The following is a 20730-nucleotide window of genomic DNA, read 5'->3' as shown; positions in this document are numbered from 1 at the left end:
CCAAACTTGGTAGATGAGTGGATGTGAGAATTAATGTGAAATAAAGGAAGACTGTGAAAATGTGAAGCCTGGGTTAATGTGAAAATGGAGTACTATTGTTGGAAGTAAAGCAGTCAGAAAGGGAAGCCAGTTATGGAAAGAGGCTTATTTTAGAAATGTTAAAGTTGAGCCTTACTAAATCCTGGGGATGTCAACAGTCATTAGAAAACCAGGACTAGAGCTTGGAGAAGTTGGGGATGACATCTGGTTATCCCTCGAGTAAGAGAAGGCCTGATGCAATGGCTGTGAGCGGTACCACACTGACCCATCAAAAGGATCCCCCGGGGGCTGGCTGACTCTTCACTCTTTCCAGCAGGCCCCAGGTAGTAGTCTCGCCCCTTACCCTTGTATCCCTGTCCAGCTTTTATCAAGGTGGACATTAAGAACAGGCTCTAGATGTCTGAGACTCATCTCTGGAAACACCCTTCTCCTTTCCTGATTCAGAAAACCATACGCCCCATAGAACTTTTCCATTTTGGAGTCAGGGTAATAGAAATATGCTGGAAGTGTTAACCACACACTCAAGTTAAGGGATCCCTAGTCCACCCTTTCCCTGCTCTTCACCTCTGAAGTGATTCTAGTCCCTGTCAAAGAAACCTCCGATTTTGTTGACCAGACTAGGAGTATCCATTGATTATAGGCATTTGGTTGACTCCACGTGATGAGGTTTTAGTGTTCAATTATCTGCTCACTGAAAACATCCTGCTCTTTATCCTGCTCTCTCATGCTGCTATTTTTTATAATTCTCTTCCCCTGTGTAATATTCTTTCTTCTTCAAGGCTCATCTCAAACATTCAGTTCAATTCAGTCGCTCAGTCGTGTCTGACTCTTTGCGAGCCCATGGACTGCACTACTCCAGGCCTCCCTGTCTATCACAAACTCCCGGAGCTTACTCAAACTCATGTCCATTGAGTTGGTGATGCCATCCAACCATCTCATCCTCTGTCGTCCCCTTCTTCTCCCACCTTCAATCATTCCCAGTATCAGGGTCTTTTCAAATGAGTCAGGTCTTCGAATCAGGTGGCCAAAATATTGGAGTTTCAGCTTCAGCATCAGTCCTTCCAATGAATATTCTGGATTGATTTCCTTTGGGATGGACTGGTTGGATCTCCTTGCAGTTCAAGGAACTCTCAAGAGTCTTCTCCAACACCACAGTTCAAAAGCATCAATTCTTCAGCCTTCAGTTTTCTTTATACTCCAACTCTCACATCCATACATGACTATTGGAAATATGAAAGCTTTGAGTAGATGGACCTTTGTTGGCAAAGTAATGTCTCTGTTTTTTAATATGCTGTCTAGGTTGGTCATAACTTTCCTTCCAAGGAGTAAGCGTCTTTTAATTTCATGGCTGCAATCACTATCTGCAGTGATTTTGGAGCCCAAAAAAATAAAGTCTGACATTGTTTCCACTGTTTCCCCATCTATTTGCCATGAAGTGATGGCCCAGATGCCATGATCTTAGTTTTCTGAATGTAATCTCAAACATTACTTCCCCTACAAAGCCTTTCTTGATCCTTCTTTCACTGTGATCTTACACGAATCAATTCATAGTTCTATTGAAGCTTATATTTGAATTAGTATACATGTCTTCTCCCCCAACTTCTCCAACCAGATGTGTTATTTTTTCTTTGTATCCACAGCACATCACACCATGGCTGAGACATACTGAGGTGTCCACTCAATGCAAGATGGGTAAATGAATGAAAAATCAAATGTAGGTCTTTGGCTAGCCTTGATCATTTGTTTTAGTTTTAATATCCATATTTTAATATTATCTTTATTTGTAATTTCTTTAATCTTTAATATATGTTATGCTTGTAATACTATATAGACCCAAGAATCTGGTAACAAATTCCCAAGTTTTGACACTTTTATAGCATTTCATAAGAAGTGGTTTTAGTTTGTTATTACTTTTTTCATGTATTTTATTACAGTTTTAAATGAAAATGTTTGCATTCTTTTCAAGAAGTTTGGTTGAAATGATGCCAAGTAATATTTCTTAAGTTGCTTTATTTTAAAAATAATAAACTATTTTCAAGTAAATCAATAAGTGAGAAAAATTTTTTGATAAAGTACTAGAGATTTTTCTATAATAAAAGTAAATTTTTGTCAGATACTCATGACCAAATTCTTCTGCTCAAGTCTTAGATTCTGTGTGGTCCCTTCTCCCTTCTTTAAACAGATGGGAGCCCATATATGTGAGCAGGTAGATGAATGGATGGAATAAAGAAGCCAAGCTCTCTCTCCATATATAAATCTCCAAAAATAATAGGATACATGTGTGTAAAAGTGGTAAACCACTAATAATATTTAGAACTCCACAATTCCTAGAGGAAATAAAATAATAAAGCAATAAAACATTTAAGGAAAAGAACAAGTACCATAGTTAAAACACTGGCATCAGGACTCAAAACTGATGTGTCTGAAATCTAGTCACTCACGATTTGGTGTGCTTACAGTGGGAATTTAAGATTGTTTCTATGTCATGGTCCACTTACTGATAGGCAGACCAGATCTCCTGGGCGGGCTCTGCATTGAGTCCAAGCCATAATCGTGCCAACTCTTGATTATGAGGACTGAACACACTCTTCGTGTTGATGGAGATGTTTAACACCGTAACTAGTGGTAGTACTGGTTGAATCACCTTTAAACACTGTGGTAGAGGGAGTAAGAGAGTCACAGCCATGTCTCGAGTTAATAAACGTTAACATTTCATTGGCCATAGTTCAATTACAAAACAGATAAGGTAATGAGTAGTGCTTTGCTTAAAGAGGGATTGGTAACTGCTACGCTTCGAACACTCCATATTTTGTTTAACATACTATTTTTAAAATAAGACACACGTTTCCAAGGACTTAATTTACAGCCATGCTCTAGAAATCAAACCAGATTTTTAAGCCGTCATCAGATCTTATGCATGAAAATGAGTGTTTCTTTTTAAGCAGTCGCCATAGGAGGTCACGTGATACCCGTGATGCTCTTGCTCCCAAGGCCATTTTGAGGACTCTTTTTGTGACGAGTTTACACTAGATGATAAATCTTCAGGTACACTTTGGCTTTGCAAAAAAGCTGTTTTACCCCATGTAGTCATCTGTCTTGTTCATGGTATTTAACTCTCAGTGGCATTTGGCTATTTGCAAAAATCAAATCCACCCTCAAAGACTGAAGCTTTTCAAACAAATGGGCAGATTGTTTTGGTTTCCAAGAAATTTTCAGCATTGGGCCTATCAATAGAAAATACAGTGTTAAATGATGTCTTTTAAGCATTGCTTATAAAATATCTGTAGCAAGGACAGGACTAAATTCATTGTTATTAATTATGAGAAACCAACCAATGAAAGCTCTTGTCATCAACAGAGGCTTCTACTAATAGGACATTGACTAAAGCATCTCTTACTTATTTTTAAACTTTTTATTGTGAAATAATTATAGACTCAGAAGTTGCCAAAATAGTCCATAGAGCTCCATGCACCCTTCTCTGTTTCCTCCCCTCAGTTTCCACCACTCAGTGGTGACATGTCATATAACTAAGTGCAGTACAATATAAACGCCAAGAAGCTGACATTGCCTAACACCATTAAGTAGCTTACAGGTTACAAGAGGACTTAATCTTCACCAGTTTTTACATGCATTCATGTGTGTGTGTAGTTCTGTGCAATTTTAGATTACATAAATTTTAATTTAGAGTTACATGAACCTATCTATAGATTCCTGTAACGGCCACAGCACACAAGGCACAGAACTCTCCCATCACTAGAACTCCCTCCTGCTTATGTTGCGTGTGTGCCTAGTCATGTCTGACCCTTTGTGACCCCATGGACTGTAGCCCACCAGGCTCCTCTGTCCATGTGATTTCCCAGGCCGGAACACCAGAGTGGGTTGCCATTTCCTACTCCAGGTGATCTTCCCAACCCAGGGGTCAAATCTGTGTCTCCTATGTCTCCTGCATTGTAGGTGGCTTCTTTACCTCTTGAGCCACTGGGGCATCTATAGATTCATGTAACAGGTCACAGAACTCTTTCATCACTACAGCTCCCTCCTGCTACACTTCTGTTTGTGAACCCCTTCCACCCTTTCCCCTGTCCCATGACAACCAATTTGTTTCCATAGTTTTGTCATTTCAAGAACATTATATAAATAGAATCATCCAATATATAACCTTTTGAAGTTTTTCACTAAGCAAACACATTTAAGATGTTGTGTTTTTTTTTTTGCATCACCATTGTGTGTGTGTTTGTCGCTCAGTTGTGTCTGACTCTTTGCACCCCGTGGACTGTAGCTCGCCAGGCTCCTCTGTCCATGGACTTCTCCCGGCAAGAATACTGGAGTGGGCTGCCATTCCCTTTTCCAGGGGATCTTCCCAACCCTGGGATCGAACCCGGGTTTCCTGCATCGAGGCAGGTTCTTTACTGAGCCACTAGGGAAGCCAGTAGTTAACTCATTTTCATTGCTGAGCAGCACTGCACTGTATGAATATCCCAGAATTTCACCGCCTGAAGGACGTTTGGGTTGTCTTCTTTTTCCCTCTCGCTATTACAGATAAGTCTGCTGTGGATTTATGCACAGATTTTTCTGTGAACATAAATCTTCATTTTCCTGGGTAAATGCCTGGAGTATAGTTGCTGGGCTGTATGATAGGTGCATATTTAGTTTTGTAAATAACTGACAAACTCTTTTCCAGAGTGACTACCATTTTACAGTCACACCCATAATGTATGAGATACCCAGTTTCTCTGCATCCTCACTAGCAACTGGTATTATTGTTCTTTTCAATTTTGGCTATTATAATGGGAATGTAGTGTTTTTCTTTTTTTGCCTATTTCTGGAAATTACTGATTCAATTTCTATGACTGGTACGATGAGAATTCAGTAGAAATGACTTTTTGTCTTCACAGTGCCTTCCTGAATATGAAGCTCATGGCTTATTTTATATTTATGTTAACTTTTTAGATTTAACATTATAAAGAGATATGTTCCCTACTTCAACTTTACCAATATATCCACTAATAAGCAATCAAAACCTCACTTTAGTCTCTTCTATCCCATCTCGTAATTTATCCCATGGCACAAACATGCCCATGCCTAAAAATGCTGTCCTTCCTGGGCAAAGAATCAGTAGTGGCTGCATTCTTCTGTTTCTTTGGAGGGAAGGAGCACTAATGATGGGCTCACTGGTTGTCTCTGGTTGGTCAGCCTCATGGATTCGTGAGAGAGCAGTCTCTGTGGCTGGATTGCTGGGGATCCTAGGGGACAGGACCGTCACAATCCTATAGGTTGGCTGTGCTGCTTTCATTCATAGGGTGCAGTTTTCTCTGTTTAGAGTTAACTGGCTTGTATGATGACCCATGGATGAGACCCAAGTATAGATGGCTAGATTAGTTGCAAAATGAACACTTTCAAACAAAATTCAAAGTGCACTTGACAGCCTGTTGCACTAAGTACTTGCATGTCTGGGATAAAACAAGCTGGATGCATTTATGTTCCCCCCTCAAGTTCATGCCATTCTTTGTGAAGAGGCCTAAAGTACTTCCTACTGTTGAGATGGTGAGTAGGAAACAGAATCCAATGACAAAAGCAGCCTGTGGCTTCTGCTTCCTCTACATTCACCCACAATTACATCTTGATAATGATGTAACTAACAGTTGTTGCAGGTAAACCATTTCATCTTATTTGTTTACGTATGTACTTGTAATCATAAAATTACCTCTGCTGGTTGATAATGATGTATTTTGGAGGAGGAGGGGTAGAGCTGGGAGGGATGTTTGTTTTTAATTTAATGTTGCTTGTTTTCAATTTGGGAGTAAGTTAAAGCTTTCCAGTGTCTGTCTGCCCTTCTTGATCTATATAAATTGACTTACCATTTAAATTGTCTTATAAATAGGAGTTTTACCAGATGAACCTCAAAAGTATATTGATGAGTAAAAGAAGCCAAACAAAAAAACTATATACAAACTGTATAATTCCATTTATCTGAAGTTCAACATTTAAAAACAGTCTGTGGTGATAGAAATGAGAATAGTGGTTGAGGGTGGGGTGGTATTGACTGGAAAGGAACATGGAAGAATCTTCTGGGGTGTTTAAAATGTTCAATAACTTGATCTAAGTAGTGGTTTACCAAGTTGTATGCTTAGGAGTTGAGTACTTTAGTTGCTGTTATTTAATTAAAATTTAAATTAGCAACTGAAATGAAAAAGTAAGAGGTTTGATGATTTAAAATCACAGACAGAATCAGTTTGGGCTTCTCACTTCTATGCTTCCAGGAATTTAAAATTTTGCAAATTATAATTTTCCCCATTGGAAGTGAACCACTTTGCTTGTCTCTTTTCATTTTCTCTGCCCCTCCCAGCTTCTTAACAAGTTAGATTTTTGTTACAATGTCATGCATATTGTAACTGTTAAATTAAAATATTATGAAGCAGGGTGTGGAAGCAATAAAAATTTATTAAGATCACTTTAGGCCTTTAAAAATTCCACAATTCCTTTCACTAACATGACATTCTTCATTCCTTTTTTTGAAGTTTGGATCCAAGGAATTTTGCATGCTGTGGGTTGACATTTAGTTAATAGCATCTTTTGCTGAGGTTCCACTTTTCTAAATTAACAAGATCAAGAACAGTGACCTGATGATATTTCTTTGTATACCTGGCACTTTTCCAAAAAGAAGGATTAGGGTAACAAAAAGGGGGGGGCGGGGGGGGAGAGAGAAAAAGGAAGGAAGAAAAGGAAAAGAACTCAACCCTTTTCAATCTACTTTATTCTAGGGCAAAATGTGTTTCAAGTTTTTGTAAAAATATCAGATATTACCCTATCACCAAGAAAATGAACAAATAACCCTACACACATACACAAAATCTGTAGTTGAAATGTGTCTGCTATTTCACATTTCTATCACTTGTTCCTCGAAAACCTTGGGTCTTGGTACCTTCCTACTAAGCCATGAAAAAGCTAAAAGCTGCATATAAACCTGGGGGCGGGGGTGGCTAGAATGTACAACTTGCTTGAAGAATTGAACCAAGTCAAGTTTAGCTTCCTAAGGCATATATGAAGCGTTAGTCCCTGAGTCCTGTCTGCCTCTTTGCGAGCCCACAGCTGGGGACACTCCCCTGTGCGTGGAATTCTCCAGGCCAAAATACTGGAGTGGGTAGCCTTTCCCTTGTCCAGGGGATCTTCCCAACCCAGGGATTGAACCCGGGTCTCCCGCATTGCCATTGCGGGCAGATTCTTTACCGTCTGAGCCACGAGGGAAGTCCCAAGACGTGTCTGGGGATGTGCCAATACGGAAGGAAGAAGGCCGACGTGTACAGTAAGAATCTGGCTAGGCACATAATACACGTTTATTTAAAAGCCGGGTAAGAGAAAGTACAAATAATTATGTGAGTGAAGAACTCCTGTAACAGCGTGCCACTATGCTAATATAGTAGATCAAGAGGGCATCTGAGACTCCCATTCCCAGAATCTTGACTTGGAAAATTCATATTTTAAAAGTAAGGGAAAGAGTAACCTATACAGAAGCCGTGTGAAAATTCCCTTGGATGGGGGGGAAAATCTGGAGCCTGCCAAATGCTACAGGGTACTTTTCCACTAGGCTGCCCTCAACTTCTCTGCCCCGTTGCACGTCCTACCGCAGTTGCCTGGGCCCCCAGCCTGGGCAGAGTGAGGGGCGAGCGGTGCGCGGGAAAGGCAGGCCAGCAGCAGGTGGGGAGGTGGCGGACTTCTGTCTCTGGGAAGGAAATGGACTGAGATGAAAGGGCGGAAAGCAGTGGCGCTCAGGGCTTGTGTCTGCGGGATCCCGACCTTCTCGAAATCGCCCCGGGCTCCTCTAATTAGAGAAGGGATGCAGGGTGGGCGTTAGTTCCCAAACGTTTTAATCGAGCCTCTTTTCAATGGCCAGGGATAAATGTTGCCACTGTTACTCTGTGCTGAATGGGTCACGAAGACCCCCGCCCGGCCCCCAGCGTGGCCATTCAGGGCTCTTTTCACAACCTCTAAGCGTTTCAGTCCCTGGGCCTAGCGACACTCTGGAGCGCTCCTAATTAGTCTAATTAGAAAGGTGGATTGATAGATGGGAAGAAGACAAGAGTTGGGTTAGGAAGATGCGCAATGCTGCCAATTTCGGCTGGGTAGCCGCTTATTCTCTCCAGAAAGAAAAGGCCGAAAAGGAGGAGGCTGGAGCTGCAGCCAGCCAGCCCGCCCTGCAGAGGCTCGGCTCCCGCGGGATCCGCGAGCTGGGCGGTCGCTGACCCCGCGCTTCCCTCGCTCTGCCGGAGCAGACAGCGGGCACCTCCGGCTTCTCCCAGAGCGAATCTCAGGGCCTCGGGACGAACAGCCTTTGCGGAGAGAAGCTAGAAGGAAGGGCCGAGGCCGAGAGCTGCACGGCCTCGCGCCCCGGCCCGGAGCCTCTCCGGCCCGCTGCGCCCCGCCGCCGCCCCTTCCTCCCCTGGAAAGCGGTGCAGAGGCGCGGCCTGGGCGGCCGGCGGGCCGGGCAGCGGGGACTTCGGGGGTCACGACCGGAAGGTCGGTGCGGGGCCTCTGCGTTCCGCCGCGCCACGTGGCCACTCCCCGCGCCCTCCCGCCCCGGGCCTTGCGGGCTGTCCAAGCTGCGCTTCGTCTCAATAAAGCCGAAACCCCAAGAAGGAAAGAACTTTGGCTTGAAGAAGGAGGCTTAACTGCGTGCGGCCGTACGCTGGGTGCGTGCGAGGTTCCTTTGCCCTGCTCCGCGAGCAGGCCCCTCACCCGCGCCGCCCGGCGGCCGCGCGCTCCGGATCGTCGCGCGCAGAGCGGCCGGGTCCCGCGCATTCCTGCGCCCGCCGTGGCCCGGAGCAGCGCGGGTGGCTTCAAGAACACTGAACCTTTAATTGGGCCATAAATCAGACAGGGGAGTGCGGTGGAGTTTGTGCAGGTGTAAAAACAGAGGGGAAAGCCTGGGCTGAGCAGCCAAAGCGCCCGGGCAGGTCAGAACCTCCAGCAAACTAACATCTTGATAAGTCCGCTGACAACAAAATAAACAGTGGAGAGGGCCGGGGGAGGCGGGGAGCGCGGTCGCCCGCGGCCCGCGCGCAGCAGCACAGCGGCCGTCTGCTGGGAGGAGGCAGGCCTCTCCTGGGTTTGTGTTTGGGGCTCTTTTTCGGGGCAGGGGGGTACTTAGGGAGGAAGGAGAAGCAAAATTATCTCCTTTTTCGCCCTCTCGCTTTCAGCATCGCGTTCTGTTGGACAGAGAACCCCAGGACTGTCAGACGGCGAAGGGTTAGGAAGTGCGCGCAGCCTCGCCGACCCCTGCCCAGTCCGAGAGCCGGAGCTGTTGTCGATCGAGGGCCCGGCCGTTGTGCCCGGGGCGCGCGGGCCTCGCTGAGTCGCGACGAGTCCCTGCGCCTCCTCCCAGACGCGGCGCCACCGAGAGACAGACCACCGGCTCCCGCTTCATTTCAGGGGCTGACGAGGGGAAAACACTGCTGCACCCCTGGCCGAAGGAGGTAAACCAAGTAGAAAGAGGCGATCAAAAATTAATTTGGTGCACAGCTCGGGAGCAGCACCCTGTCAAAACCCTACGGAGACGTTGGCACAAGCGGCAAACGGATTCACAGACAAAGGAAAACAATACAAGTCTCGTTAGATCATTTTTCTGGACATTGTTTAAGGTCTGAAAGGGACCAAATCGTTTCAAAATGTTGCCAGTAAAAATTATCCTATGTGGAATGCAACTAATCCTTTTAGGTTCCTGTCAACTGTTTCCACAAAAGGAATCCGATTTTTCAAATCAAAGATCCAAAAGTCTTTGGGGAGAGATTTATTACATGCCAGAGCTTTAGTTACAGAATAGAGTTACAATAACAACTCGCACCCACCAACTCCCCAAAATAAGGGATCCCATCCCACGCAGTTCTAATGACGTGTGGGGGATGGTTTGCTGGAGTCCTGCTAAATATGCAGATGGGAGGAGAGTGGGGGAAGGGGGAGGAAGGCAAAGAAATATTAAATTCCTTAAATAGACCAACAGAACACAGCGCCTCAACATTTTATTTTTGTTCTCCGTACCCCTGGTTCCTTTTGAAGAGGAAAACAAGACCCAAACTTGGTGACCTGCCCCCTCAGTTTAGAATTTTAAGGTGAGCTTAATGCTTGAGTCCTGAAAAACTCTTCCGAACCCTGACTTCTCTGAGTTTGCATATTAGTGTGTCTACAGTGTCTGCAAGTGGAAAATATTTAAAAGTGAGAAAAGAATACAAGAAAATATTTTTTCTTTAAAAATTTATTTTAAAGTTTTTCTTTGATTTGGAATACAATGTTTAAGAACAAGAAAAAAGTGCCCCAGGGCTTTTCACTGTGCCTCCGTATCTGAGTCTTTTCACAAACGCATGTGAACATAAACGCATTCCTTGCAGATCAGTCTCAGTTCTCCGTAGTGTGAGCATTTTGTGCTGAGCCTGATCATGAAGATCCTCCGCCTCCTTTTCAGTTCTTCACTGATTAGAACTGGTGGCTAGGGATAAGACTGATGGGTAAACGATTGGTAGAAAGCCTTAAAAACTTGAGAAGAAACTCAAATTCCTAGTTCTCTGAGTGGAGGAGCCTCCATACCACATAGGCACCTATCTCTTTTAGGTGCTTTGTGAATGAACTGCCACACCAGAAAGATAGTTTAAAGAAGCAACTTCAGTTTAAGTTTACAGACAATTGAGTTTGGGTTTTTTTTTTTTTTTTTTTTAATGGTTTTGTTAAGTGGAGAAGTGAAAAAAGATCTTCCTAGCCTTCCCTCCACCCCACTGTTTGCTGCTGAAATGGCTCGTTCCTCTTGCTGCGTGAGTGTATGTTTCTGTTATTAGAGGCAACTTGGTGGTGGGAATTCTTGCGTTTGTTCCCTGTATTTAAATTGGGAATAAAGGGATTTGCAGTGTAGCAGGTGCTCAATAAATACTGCAGACTAATCCCACTTTTCAAAGCTTAGAGGTTAAAGAGATGATCAGTAGGTAAATAATTAGAGAAAAGAAATAGAACAAGAGACCAGAAGAGGGATTTAAAACACCATTGCTTTGTTTATTTTAGAAGGGAGGAGAAAGTTATCTGTCCAAATATACATCTGACTGAGGTAAGAGAAAACACAATGCCCCCTCTTTTTTCATTATTTCTAGAAAGGGTTAAATAACGATTTATTTCATAGATAGGGTGGGAATGTTGAAGAAAGATGAGCTTTACATGAGGCCAAAAGTTTCTCTTAACTAAGGATTTGGGTATACTCCAGAGTTTAGAGGTTTTTCATTTCCTGGAAGAATATGGATGTGGGAAGAAGCCACAAAAGAATCATCAGTCTATACATGTGTGTAGGTTTTATGTTTTCCAAAATATTTTCATATAAATTGGCATATTGATTCTCAAAACCCATCACCACACTCCCCGCAAATATAAGTGAGTGTGAAGAAAACTGATTTAATATTTATTTTTTACTGAGTCTTATGTCTTCTGTTGCAACCTCTGGAGGGTTTTTTTTTTTGGTTTGTGATTTCCCGCCCCCCCCCCCCTCATTTAACAGAATACAATCTTGTCACAGTCATTTTCATATATATGAAACTCTGCATAAAAAATAAAAATAGAAATAAAAAACCAAATTATTGTTCATTCATAATAATCCTTCATTATTGACTTGTCAGAAAATGCATCACACCTTTTATTGCTGGAAATATCAGCCTTTTATTTATATTGAAGGAAATTCCTAAGCTAGTGCAAAAAGAAGCTTCTGCTCTCTGCCATAATTATCTGCTCCCCCTTTCTTTGCCAGTCTGTTATTGATCAGAGTTGCAATTAAGAGAGACTCCGTAGTTTGTTTCTGTCTCCCTCTGGGACAGACAGACCCAGGCAAGGCCCATGGCCTCAGATCCATCCTTTCCTGGTGCTCCAGGGACTCGCTGGACCTATGGATGCCTTACATAGAATTGCATTCTGCCTAATGGACCAGATAGATTCTCCTTAACGGTAGCATCTTACATAAAGGGAAACATCCAATCTTGAAAAATAGAGACACTCTCACTTTAAGATTAGAAAATTATCTTTCCAGACCTAATTTCAAATTCAGAATTAGAATTTTCCACATTCTTGAAGATTCTGATTTCAATAGATTGCATTTCTTCCTGAAATGGGGTTTTGTTGTCTTTTACAACTTAGAATTTAGAAGGGGAAAAAAGCATTTGCAAAAACACTTTCTCTGATGGATGCATGTGTATGTTTGGTTGAGTCCTTTTGCTGTTCACTTGACACTATCATAACATTGTTAATCGGCTATACCCCAATACAAAATAAAAAGCTTAACGAGATTATGCATGTATGTGTATATGTGTGTGTGTCTCTATAGCAAAAAACACTCAGGCTCATCTAGTGAATCCAGACTTGGCATTTGCTCGGTTACCCATTTAAAGATGGAAGCATTAAATATAGTGTGCTTTAAAACAAAAAAAGACATCTTTTCTCTGGAAAATCAGTGTTATCTTGCATTAAGCACCGTTTCTTGAAAAAATCAGCACAAACACTTTCCTTCCTAGTCTGCAGCTCACAGGGAGACGAAATCCCCACACTGGCTCCAGCCTGGGTGGCCTCATAAGGGACAAGGAGTGGCTCCAGAGCCTCCTGGAGGAGGCTGGGCTTCACTGAAGCTTCTGGTGGTGACTGGCAAGGATAAGCTGGTCACATCCAGGGAAAGATGTAATTCCAGCAGGTGGTCTGGAATTCTCTTCTCCCGCCCCCCCCACCTCCAAGGCATTTCAGGGAGACTAGTGGCCAGGAAGTTTGGAGTTTGAGGTAGGATTGCCCCTCAAGAGACTCCAGTGCCTTGTGTTCACTGCGCAGGAGCTAAAAGAACCCACTCAACACCTGATACTGTTCAAAGACAGTAAAATGGCTAAGAGGGTGCGGAATGGGCATATTCTCCGAAAAAAAAAAAAAGATTTGCTTTCTCACTAAATGTTGAGTCAGTTGATATGACTCTTAACATGCTCATTTCCACATGAAAAGGATGAGACCCTAAGTCTGGTTAAAAAGACCTACTGAACAGTTTAGCAAAAAAAGTTCTGCCAGTATGGTAGATTTCAAGCATTAAAAATCAGTAAGAAAAGCTGAGGAAATGGACAAATAGTACAGTAGTGAAAAAGATAAGTCATCTGTGTGTGTGTTGTGTGTGTATGTGTGATGTTTTAGAGAAGATGGCTGATGCAAAGAAAAAAAAGTGATGCTAGGAAAAAAATATACAGAACTAGGTGGAGGAAGCTGATATTTCTGAATAATTGACTTTCAATTCCAAATGCATCCAAAACGGGCTGGGTATCTCTGGGAAGCCCTGAGTACAGGTGGCAGGGAGGAGAACCTAGCAAAAACAAAAACAAAAAATGTATAAGAAATAAATGACTCTTCTACACAGCGACCTCTAAGGCAACTGCCCTACCAGGGTGGACATTTAATCAATCACAATGATGGTAACATGGTGGCAGTGTGATCTATTGGAAATAAAATGGGATTTAAATGCTGATATCTCAGTAGCTGTGACCTTGGGCAAGTCATATCATTTGAGCCTTTATACCTTTATTTGTAAAGTGCGGTCAATAACAATTATTGTCCTCACTATTTCACAGTGTGGTTGAGAGAAATATTAGTGAAAGTCCTTTGAAAAGTTAATGTGTAGTGTGGGTAGTAACTGGAATAGACAGGAAAGGGGTTCTGGGGTACTGGTAACATCTTCTTGACTTGAAGCTGGGTTACACAGGGGTGCTCACTTAAAAGTTAGACTAGCTCAAAACAGTTTAAAATTATGATTTAACGCTAAGGACAAGGAAAATTAGAAATATGAAGCTTACATATTTTATCCTCACTTCTCTTCCTTCCTTATCACACCCAGAGACTGGGGACTCAAAATGGGGGTTCAATGATAAGAATCAGCTGTTTTCTATGTGTGTTTTTTGCTCGTTATTGAATAGCATTTTCCTGGTATAGAAGCAGGAGTGAACCAGGAAGTTTCCTGCACAACAGAAGGGCCAACAGTAAAAAGGAGCCCAAAACTGTTCACATTAAAGGAAAGATGTGATTAGAGAGATGTGACATGCAACGAAATTATCTGAAAAGTGAATTCATTTGGGAAAGTATAAGACCGAAAGAGCCCTGAGCAGCTGGTCATGATCAGATTCTCCATCTTTCTGTCAAATGTAATTGTATCTGAGTTGGCAGGGTATTTATTGCTAAAGTCGAAGGGCCAGATTTTACACTAAACATATTTACACATTTACATTCATGGCCCTATAAACACTCCACGTTTCACTGGCTGTGACATCAAACACATTTACCAACAAAAAGCATATGCCTAATTACAAAATCATAGGGGGAAAGGGAGGCAAGTGGCAGCTGATGGGCAATGAGCATGCACGCCTGTGTGTGTATATGTGTGACCCAACTGTAACACTCGGAAACCAGTAAAGACAAGAATGGATGCTGCCAACGCCGGGCCCACTTCACTTGTCCTCTGCTCCCCAGGACTACCCTCGTCTGGTTCCGTTCGAAAGGGGGAAAGGGACCCCTGGCATTGCAATTAGTCCCAAGGTTACACCCCAACCCCCTTGGAGGAACCCAGAGAAACCAAGGTGTTTCCTGGGCAGATTTCTGACTTGGATGGAGTTTGATGCTGATATGGCCTTTAACTGGCCCCCAAATGACTTCTCAGTCCGTAATAAAAACAGGTGTGAGCAAAATGTGTAGCCAGCAGAGAATTTCTCAACTAAAACTAGAGTTCTTAATTCCTGGCTTGAGATAGTAACATCAGATCCCTACCCATCAACAGCAGTTGTAATAACACCGTTAGCTGCTCCAAGCTTGGTCCTCGGTCAAGCACGGAAATCAGAACCACCAGAGCTAGAGAGAAAAACAAAACAGGCACAACCGCTGGCCTCAGACAGCCTTTAATAAATGACACGGGCTGGTATTCCATCAAAATAATCACCTTCCATCAGAATAACCACCTCCCCCAGTTCTCTCAGAGGACAGGCGAGAGGAAGAAATGGTGGATTCAAAAAAAAAAAAAAAAAAAAAAAACCTGTGAAGGGCAGAAACCTCCAGCCCCCTTCGGATGGATTCTTACTACACTGTAAGAAGTGTGATAACAAATATATCCCAAACTCCAAGTCTGTCAGCAGAAAGTTTGGGCAGGAATGGGCCACTGAGTAGGGGGCAGGGAAGGAGAGATGTGCAACAAGATGCTTTAGTAAAACATGAAAGTCCTCGTGATTTTTTTTTCCTTCCCCTCCTCAGTTTCTTTTCTAGAGGAAGGGAAGGGCCTCTTAAATTCACAGGATGGGGATGGAGAGGAAACACATTGTTGAGCAGAAGCGCTAGTTTCTTATTTTAAAGAAATAAAATAATTACCCAATAGAGAAAAAAAGAAATCGACCAAGAAATGATCTAAGGTCATGACATCATGTATGATACAAGGAACAATTCAATCCATAAGGGCTTCATTACTCCCGCAATAGATAACATTTGGCTAAATCTAGCTGCAGATTAAATCTCCGCAGCATAACAGAGTCCTGAATGGAGAGGCTCCTTTTTGTGTGGTCCTTCTCCGGGAGCTGCCTGAACCATTAGCCCCAATATATCCCTCTCCCTATTAACTGCAATTCCCTCCCGACTGCGCTTCGGTCATTTGTCTCCAGGCTCTACGGGGGCGTTTGATGAGCAGAGAAACAAGGAGAAGGGGAGAAAAGCCTCGGGTTAATGAGTTGTAGCAAATCCACACTTTGTAGTCGGGAGGAGGAGAGCTGGTGTCCAATGTTTGTCCAACTGGTTTATTTTTCGAGACCCAGCCTATTGAGGAAGGCTTGTTCAAGCCGGTTTCGTCCTTACAAACACACAAACATCCTTCTGTTTGCCTTCAAAGAAAAGGGGACCAGAGCTGGATTTGCATGCGAATGAGGAGCCCCGGGAGGAGACGTCCTGGCCCATCAAAGGCCGCGGTAGCCGGGCGGCCTTTGTTCCAGCACCTGCTCGCCCCCGCGGCCTGACGGGGCGCGCCCCGAGCTCCTGGCTCACCGGGCCCACTGCCCGTGGTTCACTCCTCGCTTGCCCCGCGGCCCTCGCCTGGCGGCCCACTACCCACCCCTCGCCTGTCCACGCGGCCTTCGCTTTCCCATAGGTCGGCCAGGCCCGCGGAGCCAGCAAAGCCGACGGGGGAACCCCAAACCCGGCAGTAGTGGAGGAGCTGCACTCGCAGGACGCAAAACTCGAGACTGAGGCAGGCGGGTCGGCTTCACCCTTTCTCAGGATTCAGGACTCACGACGCACTTGCGGGGGAAGCGGGACCCCGGCTCCCTGTCCCGGACCGAAGACAGCGCTGGATCGCCCAGGCTTTCTTGCCATTCTCTTAAAAGCACTGACAGCCTGGGAGGCGGAGCGCGTCCCTGCACTTTTTTAAAGATGCGGAAATTTGGATAGAGAAAGGGATTAGCCGGGACTCCCAGGTTCAGGATACCCAAGCATCACGCAAATAGTTAGATACACGATTTTTATTTTCGCGCGCTCTCCCTAATTACTTTCAGATAAAAATTCAGATCTATGCGTTACAGAAGGCTTTGAGGCCCGCCAGCAGTGCTTCTGCGGTTTGGGCTCCGCCTGCTAAAGCCTGTCCACTCAGGGCGCCAGTGACATCCGGACCTTCCGGGTTCCAATGTCTCCTCTTCCTTAGGTGGGCTAGGGTAAAAGTAACTTTTCAAAAAAACACTTTGGTCTAACGAATTTCAACTTGTATCTAGGTATCATTGATAAACTTGGGGGTGATTGTGTTTACTTTAGCCTCTTATTTTCCCTCTTTCAAATATTTCATAGGGTAAAAAACGTAGAACTTAATTTTGAGGCTATGAGGGTCAGTTTTTTTCCCTCCCCAAAAAGGGAGGGAAGGAGTGGCCTACAATGTGGCCTTTGTTAATTTGCCAGGTTAAATCGCCAGCTCTTCAGATATATACCTGTCCAGATATTTGAAAAAACTAACAGTTCACTGATATTAAGTATGAAAATTACTATGCCTTCATTTTATCTGAAGCCCACATTACTGGTAGTAACCAAAACTAGTCTCATCTTTTTAAAGAACTATAAACTACCTGCAATAACTAGTTAAGGAAAATAAAATTTGAAAAAAGATATCCTAGATCACCTAAAATTTTAAAATATAAGTAGTTCAATAAACACCTGATGCATTTTCATTTTTTAAAGAGTATCTGAAAATTAAAGATTTTCTTTACATACTCTATTCATTCCAACTAGAATTTTGAAGTTAACACTGCCTTTTAGAATAAAAACTTCTTTATGCAACTACTGGAATTCTGTCAAAGAAAATAGCTTTAAATACTAGAGCTTTCAAATACAATTTATTTTATCTATGTATTTTCTTGTCTGATTAAAGCTATTTAACTGATGATGAGCTCTATGAAATTTTTTCTAATAAATTTTTAATTCAAAGGTCACAGATTTGTTTTACTTATTCCCATTAAAACATAACCTTATGTTGCAGAGTTTTTACAGATTTATAGGATATTGTGCTCAGAAGTGAGTGGAAATTAAATGGAGTGTGAAGCTCCAAAATAAAATTTAAAGTTCTATAAAATTATCTTAGAGAACTGTGGCTTTTAAGAATCCTCAGTGCTCTTCAAAATGGAATCAAATAAGATTTGGAAATGTATACCAAAGTAACTTTTATTTGTAGTCATTTAAAAATAATTTCTGATCCCCTGCAATGGTTTTGACTTAATATAAATAAAGAATCATGGCATGATGTTCTTGTTGTCTCTGAAAATATTACGTTTCTCTTCTGATAATGGGTTCCTACTTAGCCCACAAGGAAACTTTTTTTAACAGAAAAGAAAATAAACTAAGAAGGGGATGACTAAAGTCGATTCTTTTGGAGAATTTTCTTTGAAAATTAAGTATTTATTTCTGAAAAAGTGTAAAAATCTTACATTAGAATAGTACAATAATTGCCAAAATTTACAATACTCCTTGTAAAGAATACGCAGTAAGTACAAAATAAAAATTCCGCATGTCTATTATGATACAAAACACAGGTTAAAATAAGAAATGATAATTTTGACTTTTTTCCTTGTGTAAACATGTTAATCATTTTTTCCTTTTCATGAAAAAGCACACCAGACAAATGTCCTCAAATAAAAACTATTGCTTCTCTGGCATTCTTCGGGACCTTTACTATTTTTGCATTGCTCTTCTGTTGAACATTATTGGTTTGTTTTTTTTTTTTAACGCCTGGACCTGAGACTCTCTAGACCTCAAAAAGGCTTAGATTTTTTAAAAATGTTCCCAAAGTCAAGGAAGCCCCTTGTCAAAGAAGCCTAAACAGAGCGGATCTCCACCAGCACCCTCTTCCTCCCCACCCCAGGTTGGGGGGGCCGCAGCATAGGGCGCCTTTGCATAAATAGAGGGACCTGAAGAGCCGAAGAGCGCGCCCGAGAAGTTGCCAAACACAGTCTCGTCTGAGAATCCCAAGCGGCGAAATGGGGGCGCGAGGTCGGGAGGGGCCGCGCCGGGAGGAGGGAACGAAACACAAAACCACCCAGATGAAAATAGGAGCCATGATTCCTACCTTCTCTTTCTCAAGCGCGCTAACATAGCGTTATTAACAATTTGAGATCCTAGCAGTAAAGTTCTCGACACTGGACAGGGCAGTCCCTTGGTGCAGAGTTCCCAAGGCGGCCGACGAGGAGACGGAGGAGGCGGCGGCGGCGGCGGCGGCCACGAGCGAGCGGGTGAGAGCGGCGGCCGGGCCCACGGCCGCCTGAGCCGCACAGCCGCCGCCGCCGCCGTCGCTACCGCCGGCCCCGAGCGCGGACGGCGTCCCGGGAGATGGGGAGGGCGAGGCCTGCACGGCCACGGCGGCCTGCGCGGCGGCGGCGGCGGCAGCGGCCGGGCCCAGGCTGCCCCCGATGATGCTCTCGATGGAGAAGGGCGAGCGCGCCAGCGCCGAGGCGCCCGGGCCGCCCGCCTTGGCCGCCGAGGCCTGCAGGGGGCCAGGCAGGGCGGCGCCGAGCGGGTGCGACCGGTAGCCGAAGGCGGTCCGGGCCAGCTCGGCGGCCGCGCCGTGGGGCGGCGGCGGCGGCGGCGGGGGCGGCGGCGGCGGCGAGTGCGGGTGGAAGGCGGCGGCGGCGGCCGCCGCGGCGGCGAAGAGGGCCGAGGGCGGCGCGTAGGGCGGCAGCTGCAGGCCGTAGCCGCAGCCGTAGGGGCCGTAGCCGTAGGCGTGCGGGGGCGGCGGGGGCGCGGGCGGGAAGAGCGCGGCGGCTGCGGCGGCCGCAGCCGGGTCCCCTGACCCCCCCGCGCCCCCCGCGCCGCGCAGCAGCAGCGACTCGGCGGCGGCGGCGTTGGGCGGGAGCAGCGGCTGCCGCTTGAAGCGCTTCCTCCGGCGCAGGAAGCTGCCGTTGTCGAACATGTCGGCGGACTCGGGGTCGAGTGTCCAGTAGTTGCCTTTGCCGGGGTTGCCGGGCTCGCGGGGGATCTTGACGAAACAGTCGTTGAGCGAGAGGTTGTGGCGGATGCTGTTCTGCCAGGCGGGGAACTTCTCCCGGTAGTACGGGAAGCGGCCGCTGATGAACTCGCAGATCTCGCTCAGCGTCAGCCGCTTCTTGGGGCTCTGCAGGATGGCCATGGTGATGAGCGCGATGTACGAGTAGGGCGGCTTCACCAGCGGGTTCTTGGCGCCGCCGCCCGCGCCCACGCCGCCGCCGCCCGCGCCCGCGCCGCTGCCGCCCCCGGCCCCGGCCCCCGCCCCCAAGGCTGGACCCGGGGGCGCCGGGGAGCCCCCCGTCCGCGGAGCCAGCAGGATGTCATCGTCGTCGTCCTCCTCCTCCAGGTCCTCCAGATCGTCTTCCCCGGCGTACGAGCGCCGCCGCCGCCGCCGCCGCGCGGGGACAGCCAGGCGGTGCCCGCCGCCGCCGCCCTCGTCGTCGTCCTCCTCTTCCTCGTCGTCTTCGTCCTCGCCCTCCCCCACCACGTCGATGTCTGTCTCCTCGGCGAGGCCGGAGGCATCGGACATCTCCGTGCTCAGGGTCATAGCTGTGGCGCGGCGGCGGCGGCGAGGCGGCCCATAGGGGCGCCGGGCTCCGGGTTCCCGCCGCACCCCAGCCCAGGTCCCGGCTGGCAGGCCTGGCCCGGGGGCGCCACGCTGGGCGGGGTGGGGGAGGCGGGGGGGACGGTGCTCCGCGACTGCTGGAGCTGCGGCGCTGGTGCTGCGCGGTAGCGGCAGAGGCTCGCGCTGCGACTTTGTAATTCCTGCGCCGCCGCGGTGGTCCCGCGATCTCCGCGCTGGTTTGGCTCGGCGCGCACCCCGCCTGGGCGGGGGACTTGACCTTCCTCTCTCCACCAGCAGCCCCTCGCCGCGTCCGTCGAGGAGGGGGTGGCGGGGTACCGAGGGAACAATTCAAGAGTGGCTGGCGCCCGGGAGGGTGCGAGACGGTGGAGAGTCTAGGGACAGAGCTCGGCGAGGAGAGGGCTGAGTCCAGGAGAGGGCGGACCTTTCCCCTGCTTATAGCTGAAGGAGGCCTGTCACATGGTGTGCACGTCAGAGCGCTGCCAAGGCTAGGGAAAGAAAGCCTAGAAAATCAGCCCTGCTCCGAGAGAAAGTTCACTGTAGGAGGGAGCAGCAACTGTGAAGAGAGGGGAGGAGGCAGGACCCCA

At 46.0% G+C, this 20730-nt stretch overlaps 2 protein-coding genes across 2 annotated transcripts; one reads left to right on the top strand and one right to left on the bottom strand.

The window, feature by feature from the left end:
- The first annotated feature begins 7305 nt into the window (after positions 1 to 7305).
- On the top strand, positions 7306 to 12390 carry LOC112580688. Its single transcript, XM_044932735.2, has 3 exons — positions 7306 to 7342; positions 8133 to 8726; positions 9234 to 12390. Exons 1-3 carry the CDS (start codon positions 7306 to 7308, stop codon positions 9386 to 9388), a joined length of 786 nt encoding a protein of 261 aa, XP_044788670.1. The 3' UTR covers positions 9389 to 12390.
- A 5558-nt stretch (positions 12391 to 17948) lies between these two features.
- On the bottom strand, positions 17949 to 20730 carry FOXD1 (forkhead box D1). Its single transcript, XM_025270865.3, has one exon. It carries the CDS (start codon positions 20105 to 20107, stop codon positions 18680 to 18682), a length of 1428 nt encoding a protein of 475 aa, XP_025126650.2. The 5' UTR covers positions 20108 to 20730; the 3' UTR covers positions 17949 to 18679.

The sequence above is a fragment of the Bubalus bubalis genome, chromosome 19 (genome assembly GCF_019923935.1).
Source record: "Bubalus bubalis isolate 160015118507 breed Murrah chromosome 19, NDDB_SH_1, whole genome shotgun sequence".
Taxonomy (NCBI): Eukaryota; Metazoa; Chordata; class Mammalia; order Artiodactyla; family Bovidae; genus Bubalus; species Bubalus bubalis.
The sequence above is the reverse complement of the archived record's forward strand: the minus strand, read 5'-3'. Positions and strand labels throughout refer to the sequence as shown.